Genomic DNA, 16,280 nt, shown 5'->3' on the forward strand with positions numbered 1-16,280 from the left:
AGTGATATGGGGGTATGAGATGAGTGTCATGGTGGACAGGCATGCTTTTACACCAATGTTCCCCAACCCTGTCCTCAAGGCCCACCTACAGTGCATGTCTTGTAGAAATCCACAGAGGCAGTTGATCAGCTCTGCTGAGACACTAATTACCTCACCTGTGAATGTTTGTGGTTTTCTGCAAATTGCAAAACATGAGTGAGCATTGTGGACAGGGTTGAGGAACTCTGTTCTATACAACTGTGCTGCTACAGGGTGTGTGTATGTAGGGGGGTTGTCCAATGTCTACTGGCAGATTGGGGTCATCAATGTTATAGGGGCAGTGAATGTACAGAGGGCCTATCAAAATGTTGATGGACATTCTTATCTAATCTCTGTTTTCGAAACTGTGGGAATGTGGGTTCCATGGCACACGTCTGGTGGTTCTGCTGCCCCCGAGTTCAACAATAGTGGTCAAATATAGCGGCCCTCATAGGCACCATTTGAGGCCTCTCAGTAGCCCCTGATGCTTAGTCGCTCCTTCTTGGCGATAAGCCTCTGGGCTGGAAATTCCCCACACACAGAGCTAGGCAGTGGCAACAACTCACTCTTTCTGTAGATCTCACAAAAAAATCATTATGGACACCATGACCTCAGAGAGGCTACTAGCCAACATTAATGACACCAGGGAGGTCTTCACTAGAGCCTGGCAGCCGTGGCTTTCCTACTCAGATAATGTGGGCCTTCGCCCCCATGGTATCTCTGCTTGATTTGCTACTACTGACCAGTGATGCTCGGATACCCCTTTTTATTATTCGAGTTTGGTCGAATTCGAATAGTAAATTATTCGAATTCGGTCGAATATTCGAATCGAATATTTTTTGCTATTCGATTCGACCTCGGACTTCGAGCTCACTATTCGAGTCAGTATTCGAGCTCATTATTCGAGCTGACTATTCGAATTGGCCTTATATAGCTTACAACACTTGTTTTGAGGGTGAATGATGCAAGAAACATCTTTTTTCCCAAGTAACAACAGCAAGTGATTATGTGGGGATGTTCCTTTAAAAAAAAAGGTGGAAAGAGAAGAGAAGTTGTGTCCAAAATTCTGTTCAGTAGTGTATATACTTCTTCTTCTTCTTCTTTATCTTCTATATCTTCTTCTTCTTCTATATCTTCTTCTTCTTCTTCATTTATATCTTCTTCTTCTATATCTTCTTCTTCATTTTCTTCTTCTATATCTTCTTCTTCTATATCTTCTTCTTCATCTTCTTCTTCATCTTCTTCATCTTCATCTTCTTCATCATCTTCTTCTTCATCGTCTTCTTCTTCTTCATCTTCTTCATCTTCTTCTTCTTCATCTTCTTCATCTTCTTCTTCTTCATCTTCTTCATCTTCATCTTCTTCATCATCTTCTTCATCGTCTTCTTCTTCTTCTTCATCTTCATCTTCTTCTTCATCTTCTTCATCTTCATCTTCTTCATCTTCTTCTTCTTCATCTTCTTCTTCTATATCTTCTTTTTCTATATCTTCTTTTTCTATATCCTCTTCTTATTATTATTTTTCTATTTCGTCTTCTTCTTTTTCTATATCTTCTTCTTCTTCTATATCGTCTTCTTCTTCTTCACTTATTTCTCTTTTATATATATTTTTTTAAAGAAATGCAGCTATTTTTGAGCGTAATAAATAGCTGGTGGCGCACGCATGTTGGAAGCGCCATTGTATGTGCTCCCTGGCAGTGGAAACACACAGACAGCATGAGGTAAATTCAGCAGCAGCAGCAGGAGGAGGAGGATGATTGTGTGGCAGCAGGCAGTCAATGAGGCAGGCAGCGAGACATAATAGGCTGTGTGGTACCTAGCGGTGGTACCAGGCCGTAAATACACAGCATGAGGTTCCAGACAGCGGTTGTGAAGCCCACATCATGTCCAATACACAACTGGGACAACACAGTTTTCAACCTGGACACCTCTAAAAATAATATCACAAAGTATTAATAAAAAGAATATATATTTTTTTTGTTTTTTTAAAGAAATGCAGCCATTTTTGAGCGTAATAAATAGCTGGTGGCGCACGCATGTTTTAAGCGCCATTGTATGTGCTCCCTGGCAGTGGAAACACACAGACAGCAGGAGGTAAATTCAGCAGCAGGAGGAGGAGGAGGAGGAGTGTGTGGCAGCAGGCAGTCAGGTAGGTAGGCAGCGTGACATAATAGCCCTGGTACCTAGCGTTGATACCAGGGCTGTAAATAAACACAACAGGAGGTCCCAGACAGCAGTCGTGCAGCCCACATCGTGTCCAATACACAACTGGGACAACACAGTTTTCAACCCGGGCACCTCAGAAAAATTAAACCTTTTTTTTTTTTTTTTTTTAATGGTTTACTTTTTTTTTTACAGCAAATTACACAGATATAGCTATTGTTGGACGTAATAGCTGGTGGCAGAGTGGCAGCAGAAGGTAATTCTGTATACCCTGGCAGTGGGAAACACAGACAGACAGCAGCAGCAGCAGGAGGAATGGAGGAGTAATGAGAGTAGCTATTGTTGGACGTAATAGCTGGTGGCAGAGTGGCAGCAGAAGGTAAATCTGTGTACCCTGGCAGTGGGAAACACAGACAGGCAGCAGCAGGAGGAATGGAGGAGTAGTGTGAGTGTGGCAGCAGGTAGGTAGGCAGCGTGACATAATAGCCCTGGTACCTAGCGTTGATACCAGGGCTGTAAATAAACACAACAGGAGGTCCCAGACAGCGGTCATGCAGCCCACATCGTGTCCAATACATAACTGGGACAACACAGTTTTCAACCCGGGCACCTCAGAAAAATTAAACCTTTTTTTTTTTTTTTTAATGGTTTACTTTTTTTTTTTTTTTACAGCAAATTACACAGATATAGCTATTGTTGGACGTAATAGCTGGTGGCAGAGTGGCAGCAGAAGGTAATTCTGTGAACCCTGGCAGTGGGAAACACAGACAGACAGCAGCAGCAGCAGGAGGAATGGAGGAGTAATGAGAGTAGCTATTGTTGGACGTAATAGCTGGTGGCAGAGTGGCAGCAGAAGGTAATTCTGTGTACCCTGGCAGTGGGAAACACAGACAGACAGCAGCAGCAGCAGGAGGAATGGAGGAGTAATGAGAGTAGCTATTGTTGGACGTAATAGCTGGTGGCAGAGTGGCAGCAGAAGGTAATTCTGTGTACCCTGGCAGTGGGAAACACAGACAGACAGCAGCAGCAGCAGGAGGAATGGAGGAGTAATGAGAGTAGCTATTGTTGGACGTAATAGCTGGTGGCAGAGTGGCAGCAGAAGGTAAATCTGTGTACCCTGGCAGTGGGAAACACAGACAGGCAGCAGCAGGAGGAATGGAGGAGTAGTGTGAGTGTGGCAGCAGGTAGGTAGGCAGCGTGACATAATAGCCCTGGTACCTAGCGTTGATACCAGGGCTGTAAATAAACACAACAGGAGGTCCCAGACAGCGGTCATGCAGCCCACATCGTGTCCAATACATAACTGGGACAACACAGTTTTCAACCCGGGCACCTCAGAAAAATTAAACCTTTTTTTTTTTTTTTAATGGTTTACTTTTTTTTTTTTTTACAGCAAATTACACAGATATAGCTATTGTTGGACGTAATAGCTGGTGGCAGAGTGGCAGCAGAAGGTAATTCTGTGAACCCTGGCAGTGGGAAACACAGACAGACAGCAGCAGCAGCAGGAGGAATGGAGGAGTAATGAGAGTAGCTATTGTTGGACGTAATAGCTGGTGGCAGAGTGGCAGCAGAAGGTAATTCTGTGTACCCTGGCAGTGGGAAACACAGACAGACAGCAGCAGCAGCAGGAGGAATGGAGGAGTAATGAGAGTAGCTATTGTTGGACGTAATAGCTGGTGGCAGAGTGGCAGCAGAAGGTAAATCTGTGTACCCTGGCAGTGGGAAACACAGACAGGCAGCAGCAGGAGGAATGGAGGAGTAGTGTGAGTGTGGCAGCAGGTAGGTAGGCAGCGTGACATAATAGCCCTGGTACCTAGCATTGATACCAGGGCTGTAAATAAACACAACAGGAGGTCCCAGACAGCGGTCGTGCAGCCCACATCGTGTCCAATACACAACTGGGACAACACAGTTTTCAACCCGGGCACCTCAGAAAAATTAAACCTTTTTTTTTTTTTTTAAAGGTTTACTTTTTTTTTTTTTCTTACAGCAAATTACACAGATATAGCTATTGTTGGACGTAATAGCTGGTGGCAGAGTGGCAGCAGAAGGTAATTCTGTGTACCCTGGCAGTGGGAAACACAGACAGACAGCAGCAGCAGCAGGAGGAATGGAGGAATAATGAGAGTAGCTATTGTTGGACGTAATAGCTGGTGGCAGAGTGGCAGCAGAAGGTAATTCTGTGTACCCTGGCAGTGGGAAACACAGACAGACAGCAGCAGCAGCAGGAGGAATGGAGGAGTAATGAGAGTAGCTATTGTTGGACGTAATAGCTGGTGGCAGAGTGGCAGCAGAAGGTAAATCTGTGTACCCTGGCAGTGGGAAACACAGACAGGCAGCAGCAGGAGGAATGGAGAAGTAGTGTGAGTGTGGCAGCAGGTAGGTAGGCAGCGTGACATAATAGCCCTGGTACCTAGTGTTGATACCAGGGCTGTAAATAAACACAACAGGAGGTCCCAGACAGCGGTCGTGCAGCCCACATCGTGTCCAATACACAACTGGGACAACACAGTTTTCAACCCGGGCACCTCAGAAAAATTAAACCTTTTTTTTTTTTTTTTTTTTTTAATGGTTTACTTTTTTTTTTTTTTACAGCAAATTACACAGATATAGCTATTGTTGGACGTAATAGCTGGTGGCAGAGCGGCAGCAGAAGGTAAATCTGTGTACCCTGGCAGTGGGAAACACAGACAGACAGACAGCAGAAGGGCAGTACACAGCAGCCCACTGTAGATGTAAAATGTGTGGCTGCAGGCGACGTAATAGTCAAAGTGAACCAGGCTGGCTTAGTGAGCAGGAGCCAGGAGGTGGTAAAGGGTAGTAAGGCACATTAACGATGGTTCTTCCGGCAGCCAGTTCATGTCCCCCTCTCGCCGACAACAGGGGCCAGGAACTCGCCTTCCACCCACACCTGGTTCATCTTGAGAAACGTCAGTCTGTCCACAGACTTGTGAGACAGACGTGAGCGTTTCTCGGTGACCACGCCACCAGCTGCACTGAAGCAGCGCTCGGACAGCATGCTGGAAGGGGGGCAGGACAGCACTTCCAGGGCGTACTGCGCCAGCTCGCTCCAGATCTCCAGGCGCTTGACCCAATACTCCATGGGATCAACAGGGGCATCGCTGTCAAGCCCGCTGTAGGACCCCATGTAGTCAGCCACCATTCGGGTCAGGCGCTGGCTGTGACCGGAGGAGGATGCTGCTGCATGCACCTCCTCTCTAGTCACTGCTGCCGGAGCCTCTACAGTCCTGTAGAGCTCGTTGCTGAGAGACAGCAGGTCTGTGGGGCGCTTGCTGCTGGATGCAGGCACCTGCTGCTGCCTCTGTGCTGGCTGGACAGTGGGGGTGGAAGGCTGGGGGAAGGCTTCCTCCAAGCGCTCAACAAGGGCCTGCTGCAAGCTCCTTATTTGTTGCGCTGGGTCTCCTCCTGCAGGCGGCAGGAACTGGCTCAACTTCCCCTTGAGGCGTGGGTCCAACATCATGCTGATCCAGATGTCCTCCCTCTGCTTCATCTGGATCACCCTGGGGTCCTTGCGCAGGCACGTCAGCATGTGCGCTGCCATTGGGAAGAGGCGGGCCACGTGTGCTGGCACATCGACGGCAGTGCTGTCCTCATCCTCCTCCTCTGCCGCCTCATCCTCTCTCCACCCCCGCACCAACTCAGCTGCGCTGTGCTGATCCCCCTCATCAGCAGCAAGGTCAGGGACCTCCACCAAGTCCTCCTTCCCCCTCAGAGGTGGACTGTGCAGCTGCTTGCCGCTCCTGCTGGTCCAAGGCTGCCGCTCCCTGTTCCAGCAAAGCATCGAGGGCCCTGTTCAGCAGACAAACCAGGGGCACCCACTCGCAGACCATAGCATGGTCCCTGCTCACCATGTTAGTGGCCTGCAGAAAGGGAGCCAGCACTAAGCACACCTGCTGCATGTGCCTCCAGTCATCATCGGGGACGATGGACGGGATGTTGCTGGTCTTGTCCCTTCTCTGAGTGGCGGAAACAGTGGCCTGGGCAAGGTACTGGTTGACAGCGTGCTTCTGTTCAACCAGACGCTCCAACATCGCCAGGGTGGAGTTCCAGCGAGTTGGAACGTCAAGGATCAGCCGATGGCGTGGCAGCTCCAGCTCCTTTTGCACGTCTTCCAGGCTCGCACAGGCTGCAGCCGAGCGCCGGAAGTGACGCACAACGTTCCTTGCCGTTTCCAGCAGTTCGCCCCTCCCCTGGTAGGTGAGCAAGAACTTCTGCACCACCAGGTTCAGCACGTGGGCAAGACAGGGGATGTGGGTCAGGTTTCCCTTGTCTATTGCGGCAACCAGATTGGCCCCATTGTCGGCCACCACCTCTCCGACTCTGAGGCCTCTGGGGGTCAGCCAAATCCTCTCCTGCTCCTGGAGTTTGGCCAACACATGGGTTGCCATCAGTTTGGTCTTCCCAAGGCTGACCAACTGCAGCAGCGCTTGGCAGTGGCGGGCCTTCACGCTGCTGCTGAAGCGGGGGGTTTGGCCAGGTGTGCCGGAGGATGGCAGAGGATCGGAGGAACCTGCTGCAGTTCCCCTGACCCTGCGGGGTGGCACCACCCACTGTGTTGCTGCTGCTGCTGTGCCCGCTGCTGCTCTCCCATCCTCACCCCCTTCCACCAAGCTGACCCAGTGGACAGTGAAGGACAGGTAGCGGCCTGTCCCGAAGCGGCTGCTCCAGGAGTCCATGGTGACGTGGACCCTTTCACCAACCGCGTGCTCCAGCCCTTGCTCCACATTGGCCATCACAAAGCGGTGCAGTGCAGGAATGGCCTTGCGGGCGAAGTGTCTGCTGGGGAGCTGCCAGTCTGGGGCTGCACAAGCAAGCAGCGCACGCATGTCACTCCCCTCCTGCACGAGCGTGTACGGCAGGAGTTGGGAGCACATGGCCCGTGCCAGCAAGCCGTTCAGCTGACGCACGCGACGGCTGCTGGGAGGCAGAGCCCTAACCACCCCCTGGAAGGACTCGCTCAAAAGGCTCTGGCGTGGCTTTTTGCTGGCACGGGAATCAGCGGACACAGCAGAGGAGGCCACTGAGGACTGGCTGCCAGAACAGGCCTCAGTGTCGGCGGCAGGAGTTGCAGAGGGGGGAGGAGCAGTGAATTTCCGCACTCCTGCTGGTGCTGCTGGAGGAGCAGGAGGGCGGGTGGCTGCTGTTGCTGCTGCTGCTGCTGCTGCTGCTGAAGGCTGTGCAGTGATGGGTGTGGTGCCACTGCCAGCACCAGATGCCTTCAGCCTCTGGAACTCCTCATGCTGGTGGAAATGTTTTGCAGCAAGGTGGTTGATGAGTGAGCTGGTGCTGAACTTTAAGGGGTCTGCACCTCTGCTCAACTTCCGCTGACAGTGGTTGCAAGTGGTGTACTTGCTGTACACTGTGGGCATGGTGAAAAATCGCCAGATTGGTGACAAAAACAACCCCCTACGGCCTGGAGCCGCTGCTGCCTGTCTCCCTGTGGTGGTTGGGGCGGGGGTTTGGGTGCGGCTGGTGGTGGTACTGGCAGATGCTGCTGCTGCTGCTGCTGAGCCTGAGACACCAGCAGGCTGTGGGACCTGCCTACTGCTGCCAATGCTTGCAATGATGCGCCTCCTTGCAAGGCCCACAAGCGCATCCTCCTCCTCCTCCTCAGAGCTGCTGATGATGACATCCCCAGGTGCTGGTGGTGGCGGCACCCAGTCTTACAATACTTCAGTAATCAGTATAAGTGTGAACAGTGAGTGTGTCCCCTAGTACACTAACTAGAAAATATAATAATCAGTAGTAATCAGATTAAGTAGAAGGAAATAGAGTGTGTGTGTGTACTGAGTGCACGCACACACACACGCAGGAGCTAGCCTATGAACAGTGACTGAGTGTCCCTAGTAGTAAGTAGTAAGTAAGTGTACAACTAGAAATTACAATAATCAGTAGTAATCAGAAGGAAATAGTGTGTGTACTGACAGTGCACACACACACACACAGCGCAGGAGCTAGCCTATGAACAGTGACTGAGTGTCCCTAGTAGTAAGTAGTTACTAGTAAGTACAACTAGAAATTACAATAATCAATAGTAATCAGAAGGAAATAGAGTGTGTGTACTGTACAGACAGTGCACGCACACACACACGCAGGAGCTAGCCTATGAACAGTGACTGAGTGTCCCTAGTAGTAAGTAGTAAGTAAGTGTACAACTAGAAATTACAATAATCAATAGTAATCAGAAGGAAATAGAGTGTGTGTACTGAGTGCACGCACACACACACGCAGGAGCTAGCCTATGAATAGTGACTGAGTGTCCCTAGTAGTAAGTAGTTAGTAAGTACAACTAGAAATTACAATAATCAATAGTAATCAGAAGGAAATAGAGTGTGTGTACTGCACGTACACACGCAGGAGCTATGAACAAACAGTGACAGTGAGTGTCCTAGTACAGTTACTACAAAATACAATCACTCAGTAGTAAAGGTAGGACAGCAGAAACACTGGTATAATAAACTAACAGAGGACAGTCACAGGAGGACAGCTGCCCACACAGGCAAGGCCCTGAGGCCTAAAGCAGTGTAAGCTTGCCTGCAGCAGCTGTGTCTGTCTCTATGTAACACACAAGCTACTAACTAAAATACAATCTCTATCTAACTAACAACAATATAGGTGTATATAGGAGGTGTATGTGAGCAAAAACGCTAGGTAGTTGACCACAATAAAGCTCTTGCTAAGCCAAAGCACAAAGGAGCAGATCTCTCTCTGTACAAAGTCAGGCAAGGACGGAAAAACGGAACATGGCGGCCGCTATTTATAGGGTAGGGGCTGGCCAGGGTCGCCCTCTGTGATTGGCTGCCGTCAGAGGGCCTAGGAACCCTCTGATTGGCTCTAAGGACATCAATCTGGGCTATGACGCTATTCGAACTCGGTATTCGAGCTCGAATAGCACTGTTAGCTCGAATAGCTCGAATAGTGAATGGGCTATTCGAGTTCACTCGAATAGCCCATTCGAGTAGCTGCAGCTATTCGAGCTCGGTATTCGAGCTCGAATAGCTGAAAAAAGAGCTCGAATATTCGAGCTACTCGAATATTCGAGCTCTGCTGAGCACCACTGCTACTGACTTGGATCTGTGTCCTTCTTATTGTAGCCTATGTCTCACCTGTGTCATTTTTTGTTACTTATTGCTCAGGATTACTAAAGTTGTTTTTGTTATTACTGATATCAATTCATGAGTCATGACTAAGTTGTTATGTAAGTTCTTTTACTTTCACTGCACCTGCTGGGGCAATTCATGGCTGTTTTATGCTTATCATGTTGTCTTTCAAAAGGTAAAAAAAAAAAAAAAAACTTTTGAAAATAAAATGTTGATGGGGCTCTCATGACTGTGCATCTTGGTGGCCCAAAAGTATAGACAGAAACCATGTAAGTGCGCCACTAGCAGGTGAACCATAGTAACTGACAAAATATTTTGTGTGTAAACAAGTCTATTTATTCTACTTGGTTACAATGCTATTTTTTTTTTTTCCTTTTTTATGACTTTTTACAGGAAATCCGCCCCCCATCCAGACTCAGCCTCATAACCAGTTCTCCGGACCTCCTACCGCAGTGCTACCTCCTGGCCTGGAGGTTCTTGTAAAGGTCAGTTATGCTGCCAGTCCAAAAGGGAGTCTACAGCAGGGATGATTAACAGTAATGAGTGGAAATGCCGATATCCTTTTCACATTAATTTTTGCAAAAATTATGTTTAATTTGACTTAAAGTAAACATGAGATCAAAAGCCATAAAGATTCGATACTTTCCCGGGGCTTCCTCCAGCCCCATAAACCCGTCTGAGTCCCTGGCCGCCCTCCCGCAGTCTGCCGTTCAGCCGCGATCAGCCCCCAGTAACAGGCTCAATTGCGTCCAGTCTGGGTCTTCTGTGCATGTGCGGTAGGTCCGTGCATGCACTAAGGTTGGTCTCACAGTGGGACGTTACAGGCGCACGTTAGAGCAGCCTGTAACGCACCCCACCGCACAGCAATGAAAAATCAATGGGATGTTCACAGTGTCCACGTTGCGTTACACAGTAACGCTGCGCCATAATATAACGTACTGCATGCAGTATTTTATAAGCGGCAGAGCCGCGTTAGACTGCTTGCACATGCTCAGTAATGTTGGGGAGGAGCGGAGAGCGGCCAGGCACATGGCTAATTAATATTCACTGCACTCAGTGACGTGTAGTGTTTACTTCCTGGAGCGGCTGCTCTGTGCGGCGATTGGCCGGGGCGGGACCACGTGATGCCGCATGCGTCCAAGAGTGCGCATCACGGCATCACTGACGCCAGAGTGAGCTGCACAACGCGGCTCACTCTGACGTCCACATCAGAGAGCACCAGGCGTTGCGTTAGGGGCACGTTATGCGACCATAACGTCCCCTAAAACGCATCGTCCTACTGTGAAACCAGCCTTAAGAGCCAGACTTGACTTGATTGAGCCTGTTACTGGGGCTGATTGCGGCTGAACGGCAGACTGCGGGAGGGCGGCCAGGGACTCAGACGGGTTTATGGGGCTGGAGGAAGGCCTGGGTAAGTATCGATTTTTTATAGCTTTTTATCTCTGGTACACTTTAAGACTGGATCCACACTATGAGCTTGATTCACAAAGTGGTGCTAACTGTTTAGCACGGGTGTGATAAACACTTAGCACGTGAAGTGCCGTTCACAGACTTTGCGCAAAGTGCCGCGATTCGCACGATCGCGGACTTTTGCGCTTCACTTCACGTGCTAACTGTTTAGCACACCCGTGCTAAACAGTTAGCACCACTTTGTGAATCAAGCCCATAGTGTGGATCCAGCCTAAGAGCAAAAATGCCATTGAAAAATATTTTGTAATAAGTTTGTGATTTTTTTTCACATTTTTGCCAATTTTCGGGCTAACAATAAATGATTACTGCGCATTTCGGCTGTGAAGAATACTGATTATTTAGCTCTCTTGTGACCTTTTGCCATAATGCGAAAATACCATTTATTTTCACAAATATTTTCTCGAAATCGAAAATAGCATTTTCAGTGTGAAAACTTTCAAGCAACACTGATTGATGATCAGCGGCACCCAAACAACTCTGAGCTGAGCCAGGATTATGTAAATATTGCAAATGTATGCAGCTTGAAAATCGACCAATCCGATGCTGCCCCCTTGCAACAAAATGCAATGGTATTCTGTCTACTAGAGCTAGGCAAAATGGTGGTTTGTTGCAAGGGGCGGGGCTATGCGCCAGAAGTCGCCGGGCACACATCTCCAGGAGAGATTAAGATAAAAAATACCCCACAGGTAATTATAACGTACTTTACTATAAGATGATCGATGCAATGTGCAATTTTCCCTTCAGGTCCACTTTAAATTACTAAGGCGTTTATTATTATTATTATTATTATTTAGTATTTATATAGCGCCGACATATTACGCAGCGCTGTACAGTGTATATATATATATATATATCTTGTCACTAACTGTCCCTCAAAGGAGCTCACAATCTAATCCCTACCATTGCCATATGTCTATATTATGTAGTGTAAGTACTGTAGTCTAGGGCCAATTTTTAGAGGGAGCCAATTAACTTATCCGTATGTTTTTGGAATGTGGGAGGAAACCGGAGTGCCCGGAGGAAACCCACGCAGACACGGAGAGAACATACAAACTCTTTGCAGATAGTGCCCTGGCTGGGATGTAGTGCTGTATGTAGTGCTGACATTTATTTATAGTCAGGGCTGGATTTACCATAAGGCACTGTAGGCTCATGCCTACAGGCACCTGATGATGGAGAGGCAGCTCACTCCCCTTCCCCAGTGCCTCCCTACCTTCTTCCCTATGCACAATCCTGATGAGAGTGTAAATGAGAGGTTACTCACCCAGCTCTCGGCATTCCACTGATGAGATCTCCCTTTAGTCGGGGGCACCTCTAGGTAATGAAACACTGAGGATAGCTCTTGCTACCTAATGCTAAAGGACACCTGCAGCTACCTATAATGAGCAAAGGAAGTAAGGGAGAAGTGACAGCTGAGACAGCCAGCCAGTGGCGTAGCTAGAGATCATTGGGCCCCATAGCAAAACTTTTAAGGGGCCCTCAGATGTAGGCACTCTGAGGCCCTGTTCAGACTATGTGCGTTCCAAGCCATTTTTCCAGAATGCGTACGGGCTGAGTTTGCGCATAGAAATGTCTGCTAATGTTTTCTAATGGCCTCGTTCACATCTATACGTATGAGACGCATACGTTTCTCATCTGCATTGTTGCAGTCAGTTCTGTGCATCACGCACAGAAACGGACACAATGAAAGTGTATGGACGCGTATCAAAAATGCGTACTATTGCGTTTTAGTGTGCGTTTCCCATTGTTTCCTGTGTGACGCACTACCTTGCAACATGTAAAAACGCAATAGAAACGCATGCGTTTTTCAACTTGCATTTTCCTTGCTTTTCTATGCGTTCTGCAAATGCTGACAGAATGAACAGGGGTTTAAGCAATGCCACCCCCCCCCCCCCACACACACACACACACACACACACACACACACCCTATGGATATGAGTTCTTTGGGCAATTTACGTTCTCATGCATTCAAAAATGCATATAGTTCATGGGCACTGAGACAAAGTCTGAGGCAGGAGAAACAGAAGTTAATGGTGAATACATTAAAGTGAACCTCCAGACTAAAAATCTACTCAGCAGCACTGAAAAGGCTTTGTGTTTTTTCAACAGTTTCACAGGATCAGAACTTTGTTTTTCTTACCAAAGCTTCATATTTAGCTGCAAAGAAACTAAGCTCCGCCCCATCAAAGAAATCTGCCCAGGCATTTTTCCTCTGATGCTGTGCAAAGCATGATGGGATTTCTGATGTTGTTGCTCTCGTTGCCTAGCGTGCGCAGCTGGGAGGAGTGATCAGGACAGTTGGAACTGTGTCCCATGCTCCCTGTCACCTCCTTTCAACCAAAAAGATGATTGCCCCATGAAATCACAAACATTTGCCTGCTCTTTTAAAACAGGGTGGGTAAGAGATTATATTACCTATGTATTTTAACTAACATAACTAATGTAACTTAATGACAGTATGTTTGTTTAGGCTGAAGTTCCTCTTCAAGTACTACCTTGCCCTTATATACTTCAGGGCCCCATAGCAGATGCTATGGCTGCTATGTCTATTGCTCCGCCCTTGCAGCCAGCACACTTGCAGTGCTGTTCGGCAGGGTTTTGTACTTACATGGAGCGCGGAGTCTAGGGTGCCAGGACATCTGTGCCTATAGGCTCCCATGATGTAAATATGGGCCTGTTTATAGCCATTTGTAGTGTTAAAAGCAATAATAATAAATGAGAATATTGTTGTTTAACTAATTTTCTTTTGTTCTCAGGAGGAAGAGGTTATATTGAAGGATAAAGGTGAGAGCAGTGAGTGGGGATTGCTCTGAGCTACTGATTTCTAAAGCTGAATTTTAGATGGCACTTCAGGCCTAGTTCACACTGCGGGCGTTTTTCAGGAGTGTTTCAGCAATTTGCTGATCGGCCGGATATCAGCAAAACATTGTAACGATGTATCCCTATGGGACCATTCTTGCATGCAGCATTCGGCCGCAATTGCATTGCAATTCTCATTCCTTTGGAAGCAGTGGCTTACCTAAGGATTTAACACCCGATGCTGATTATTTACAGACAACATATACCAAGCCCCCCCCCCCCCCCCCCTCTTCAACTTAAAAAAAAATTAAAAAGACCTAATAGTTTTTAAGAAAATTGATTTTAAAATTTCAAATGAAAAGAGTATTCCTGTCCACCCCTGTATCACTTAAGTATGGGGTGCCCCAGGGCTCAATCCTCTCTCCCCTGCTTTTCACAATTTACATGTTACCGCTGGGTAAACTAATCCAAAAACATGGCCTGACATACCACTGCTATGCAGACGACACCCAACTATATCTTTCCTTCAAGCCTGGTGTGACAGACCCAACTCTAACTATAAACGCCTGCTTACGTGAACTACAGCAATGGATGAATGACAACTGGCTGAAACTAAATGCAGACAAAACTGAAGTCCTTCTGATTGGAGGGCAGAGCATGATAACAAAACAACTTAACTTGCAGTCTTCACCACTGGGAATAGGAGGCACGGATCTACGCAGCTCTGTTCATGTGCGTAGCCTGGGAGTTCTAATTGATTGGGATTTAAACTTCAGAACTCAAATCTCTGCTGTGGTGAAATCATCCTATTTTCACCTGAAGAACATTGCAAAAATCAAGCACCTCATCCCCCCAGAAGATCTGCCAACCTTAGTCCACGCCTTCGTCACATCCCGACTGGACTACTGCAATGCTCTCTACACTGGCCTTCCAAAAAAGGTCTTGTACCGCCTACAGCTGATACAGAATACTGCTGCCAGACAGTGCTAACCAACCAACCCCGTCACTGCCACATAACGCCAGTCCTGCACTCCCTTCACTGGCTACCTATAGAATGGAGGGTCCTATTCAAGATCGGCCTACTGACATTTAAATCCCTGAATAATTTAGGCCCTGGATACATGAAAGACATGTTGCAGCTGCGTAGCAATCCCCGCATTCTCAGATCAACAGGTTCTAATAATCTAGTCATACCCAGAGTCCACTTGGAAACTTTTGGTCCCAGAGCCTTCTGTCATGCTGCCCCTACGTTTTGGAACTCCTTACCTCAACAGATCAGGACAGCTCCATCCCTGGACGTGTTTAAATCCAGACTGAAAACCCACCTGTTCAGTTTGGCATTTGCAGAAATATAACTTTTGTTGTGTGAATACTTCATCCTACTAATTACTGAATCTGAGAGAGCCTAAGCGCTTTGAGTCCTATGGGAGAAAAGCGCTATAGAAATGTTATTGTATTGTATATTGTATTGTATTAAAAACCGCCAAAACCCGCCAACTTTAGCGGTCAATAGCAAAGCCCCTTTACTTGCTAGAAACACCAAATTTGCAGGATATGTTAAGTAGAACAGTGGGAACAATGTGAAAAAAATTCACCAAATCACCAAATTAGCATAGATTGTAAAGGTGATCAGTGGCTACAACTTAAAAAAAAAATTCAAAAAGACCTTATAGTTTTTGAGAAAATCCATTTTAAACGTCCAAAGGAAGTTTCAAAGGAAATAGTAAACATGTAAGTGCGGTAAATACATTAACTGTCATTACCACATTTAAATGTATACTTCGAACCTTTAAAATCGATTTTCTATAAAAAAAAAAAAATCCCCTTGTTCCAACTGTTCTACTAACATATCATGCAAATGTGGTGTTTATAGCATCTAAGGGAGCATTGCTATTAACCACTAAAGTCGGCAGGTTTAATCACGGATATTTTTTCAGTGATCACGCCCCGAATACGCGGAATAACGGCTGAATCCGTGATTGAATTCCTTGACCAATTCCCGATCATGGATTCGGATCACAATGTCGGATAGTGAGAAAATGTTTGTGAATCACGGCTATAACGTGATCACGACTTTGTGATGAGCACCACTGGGTACGCCACGGCTTGGAAGGCAATCGCAAGACGCAACCACCAAAAATTTGCGACCTGAGTGTGAACCAGCCTTCAGGCCTATGATCTATGAAGCCTTTCTGCAGTCTTTGCTCCAGCCAGCAGAGGGAGCTGTGTGATTCTCACTGTTCCAACCCTCAGTTTTTCAGACCAAGACGGGGCAGACTCTGTTCTCTTTACGTCAGGAGTCGGAGTGCTGCGGACCATCACTCAACCTGCTCCTCCGAGACCCTCATAGGAGGGATGTGGTCTCCCTGCGCCTGGACTCCAGCGGTGGCTGCTGCGGAGGGGAGACTTATGTAAGTTTATTGTTGCTTTAAAACCGTCAAAATAACTCAAAAACTGAAAGAAAACACCATCACTTTTGTGGACAAAAAAGCTCCGGCAAACAGGGAAACTTTTAGGTAATGGGGCCTTGGGCAAAAATGAGTATGGTGGCCCTTACAGGACTTACCTGGCTAACCTATACTGGGGGCACCTATGCCTGGCTACCTATATTGGGGGCACCTATGCCTGGCTATCTATACTGGGGGCACCTACCTAGCTAACCTATCCTGGGGGACCTATCTGGCTAAATCATACTAACCTATACT

General features: G+C 47.3%; 1 protein-coding gene across 1 annotated transcript in view; it reads left to right on the forward strand.

Annotated features, from left to right (window-relative positions):
- The window catches only part of LOC137560894 (phospholipid scramblase 3-like), an 84,031-nt gene that overhangs the window by 38,805 nt on the left and 28,946 nt on the right, over positions 1–16,280 (forward strand). The window contains exons 4-6 of the mRNA XM_068272053.1: positions 9,698–9,789; positions 13,533–13,560; positions 15,829–15,986. Coding sequence (XP_068128154.1) covers positions 9,698–9,789; positions 13,533–13,560; positions 15,829–15,986 — 278 coding nt within the window. The remainder of the gene's footprint in view (positions 1–9,697; positions 9,790–13,532; positions 13,561–15,828; positions 15,987–16,280) is intronic.

The sequence above is a fragment of the Hyperolius riggenbachi genome, chromosome 3, assembly GCF_040937935.1.
Source record: "Hyperolius riggenbachi isolate aHypRig1 chromosome 3, aHypRig1.pri, whole genome shotgun sequence".
NCBI lineage: Eukaryota > Metazoa > Chordata > Amphibia > Anura > Hyperoliidae > Hyperolius > Hyperolius riggenbachi.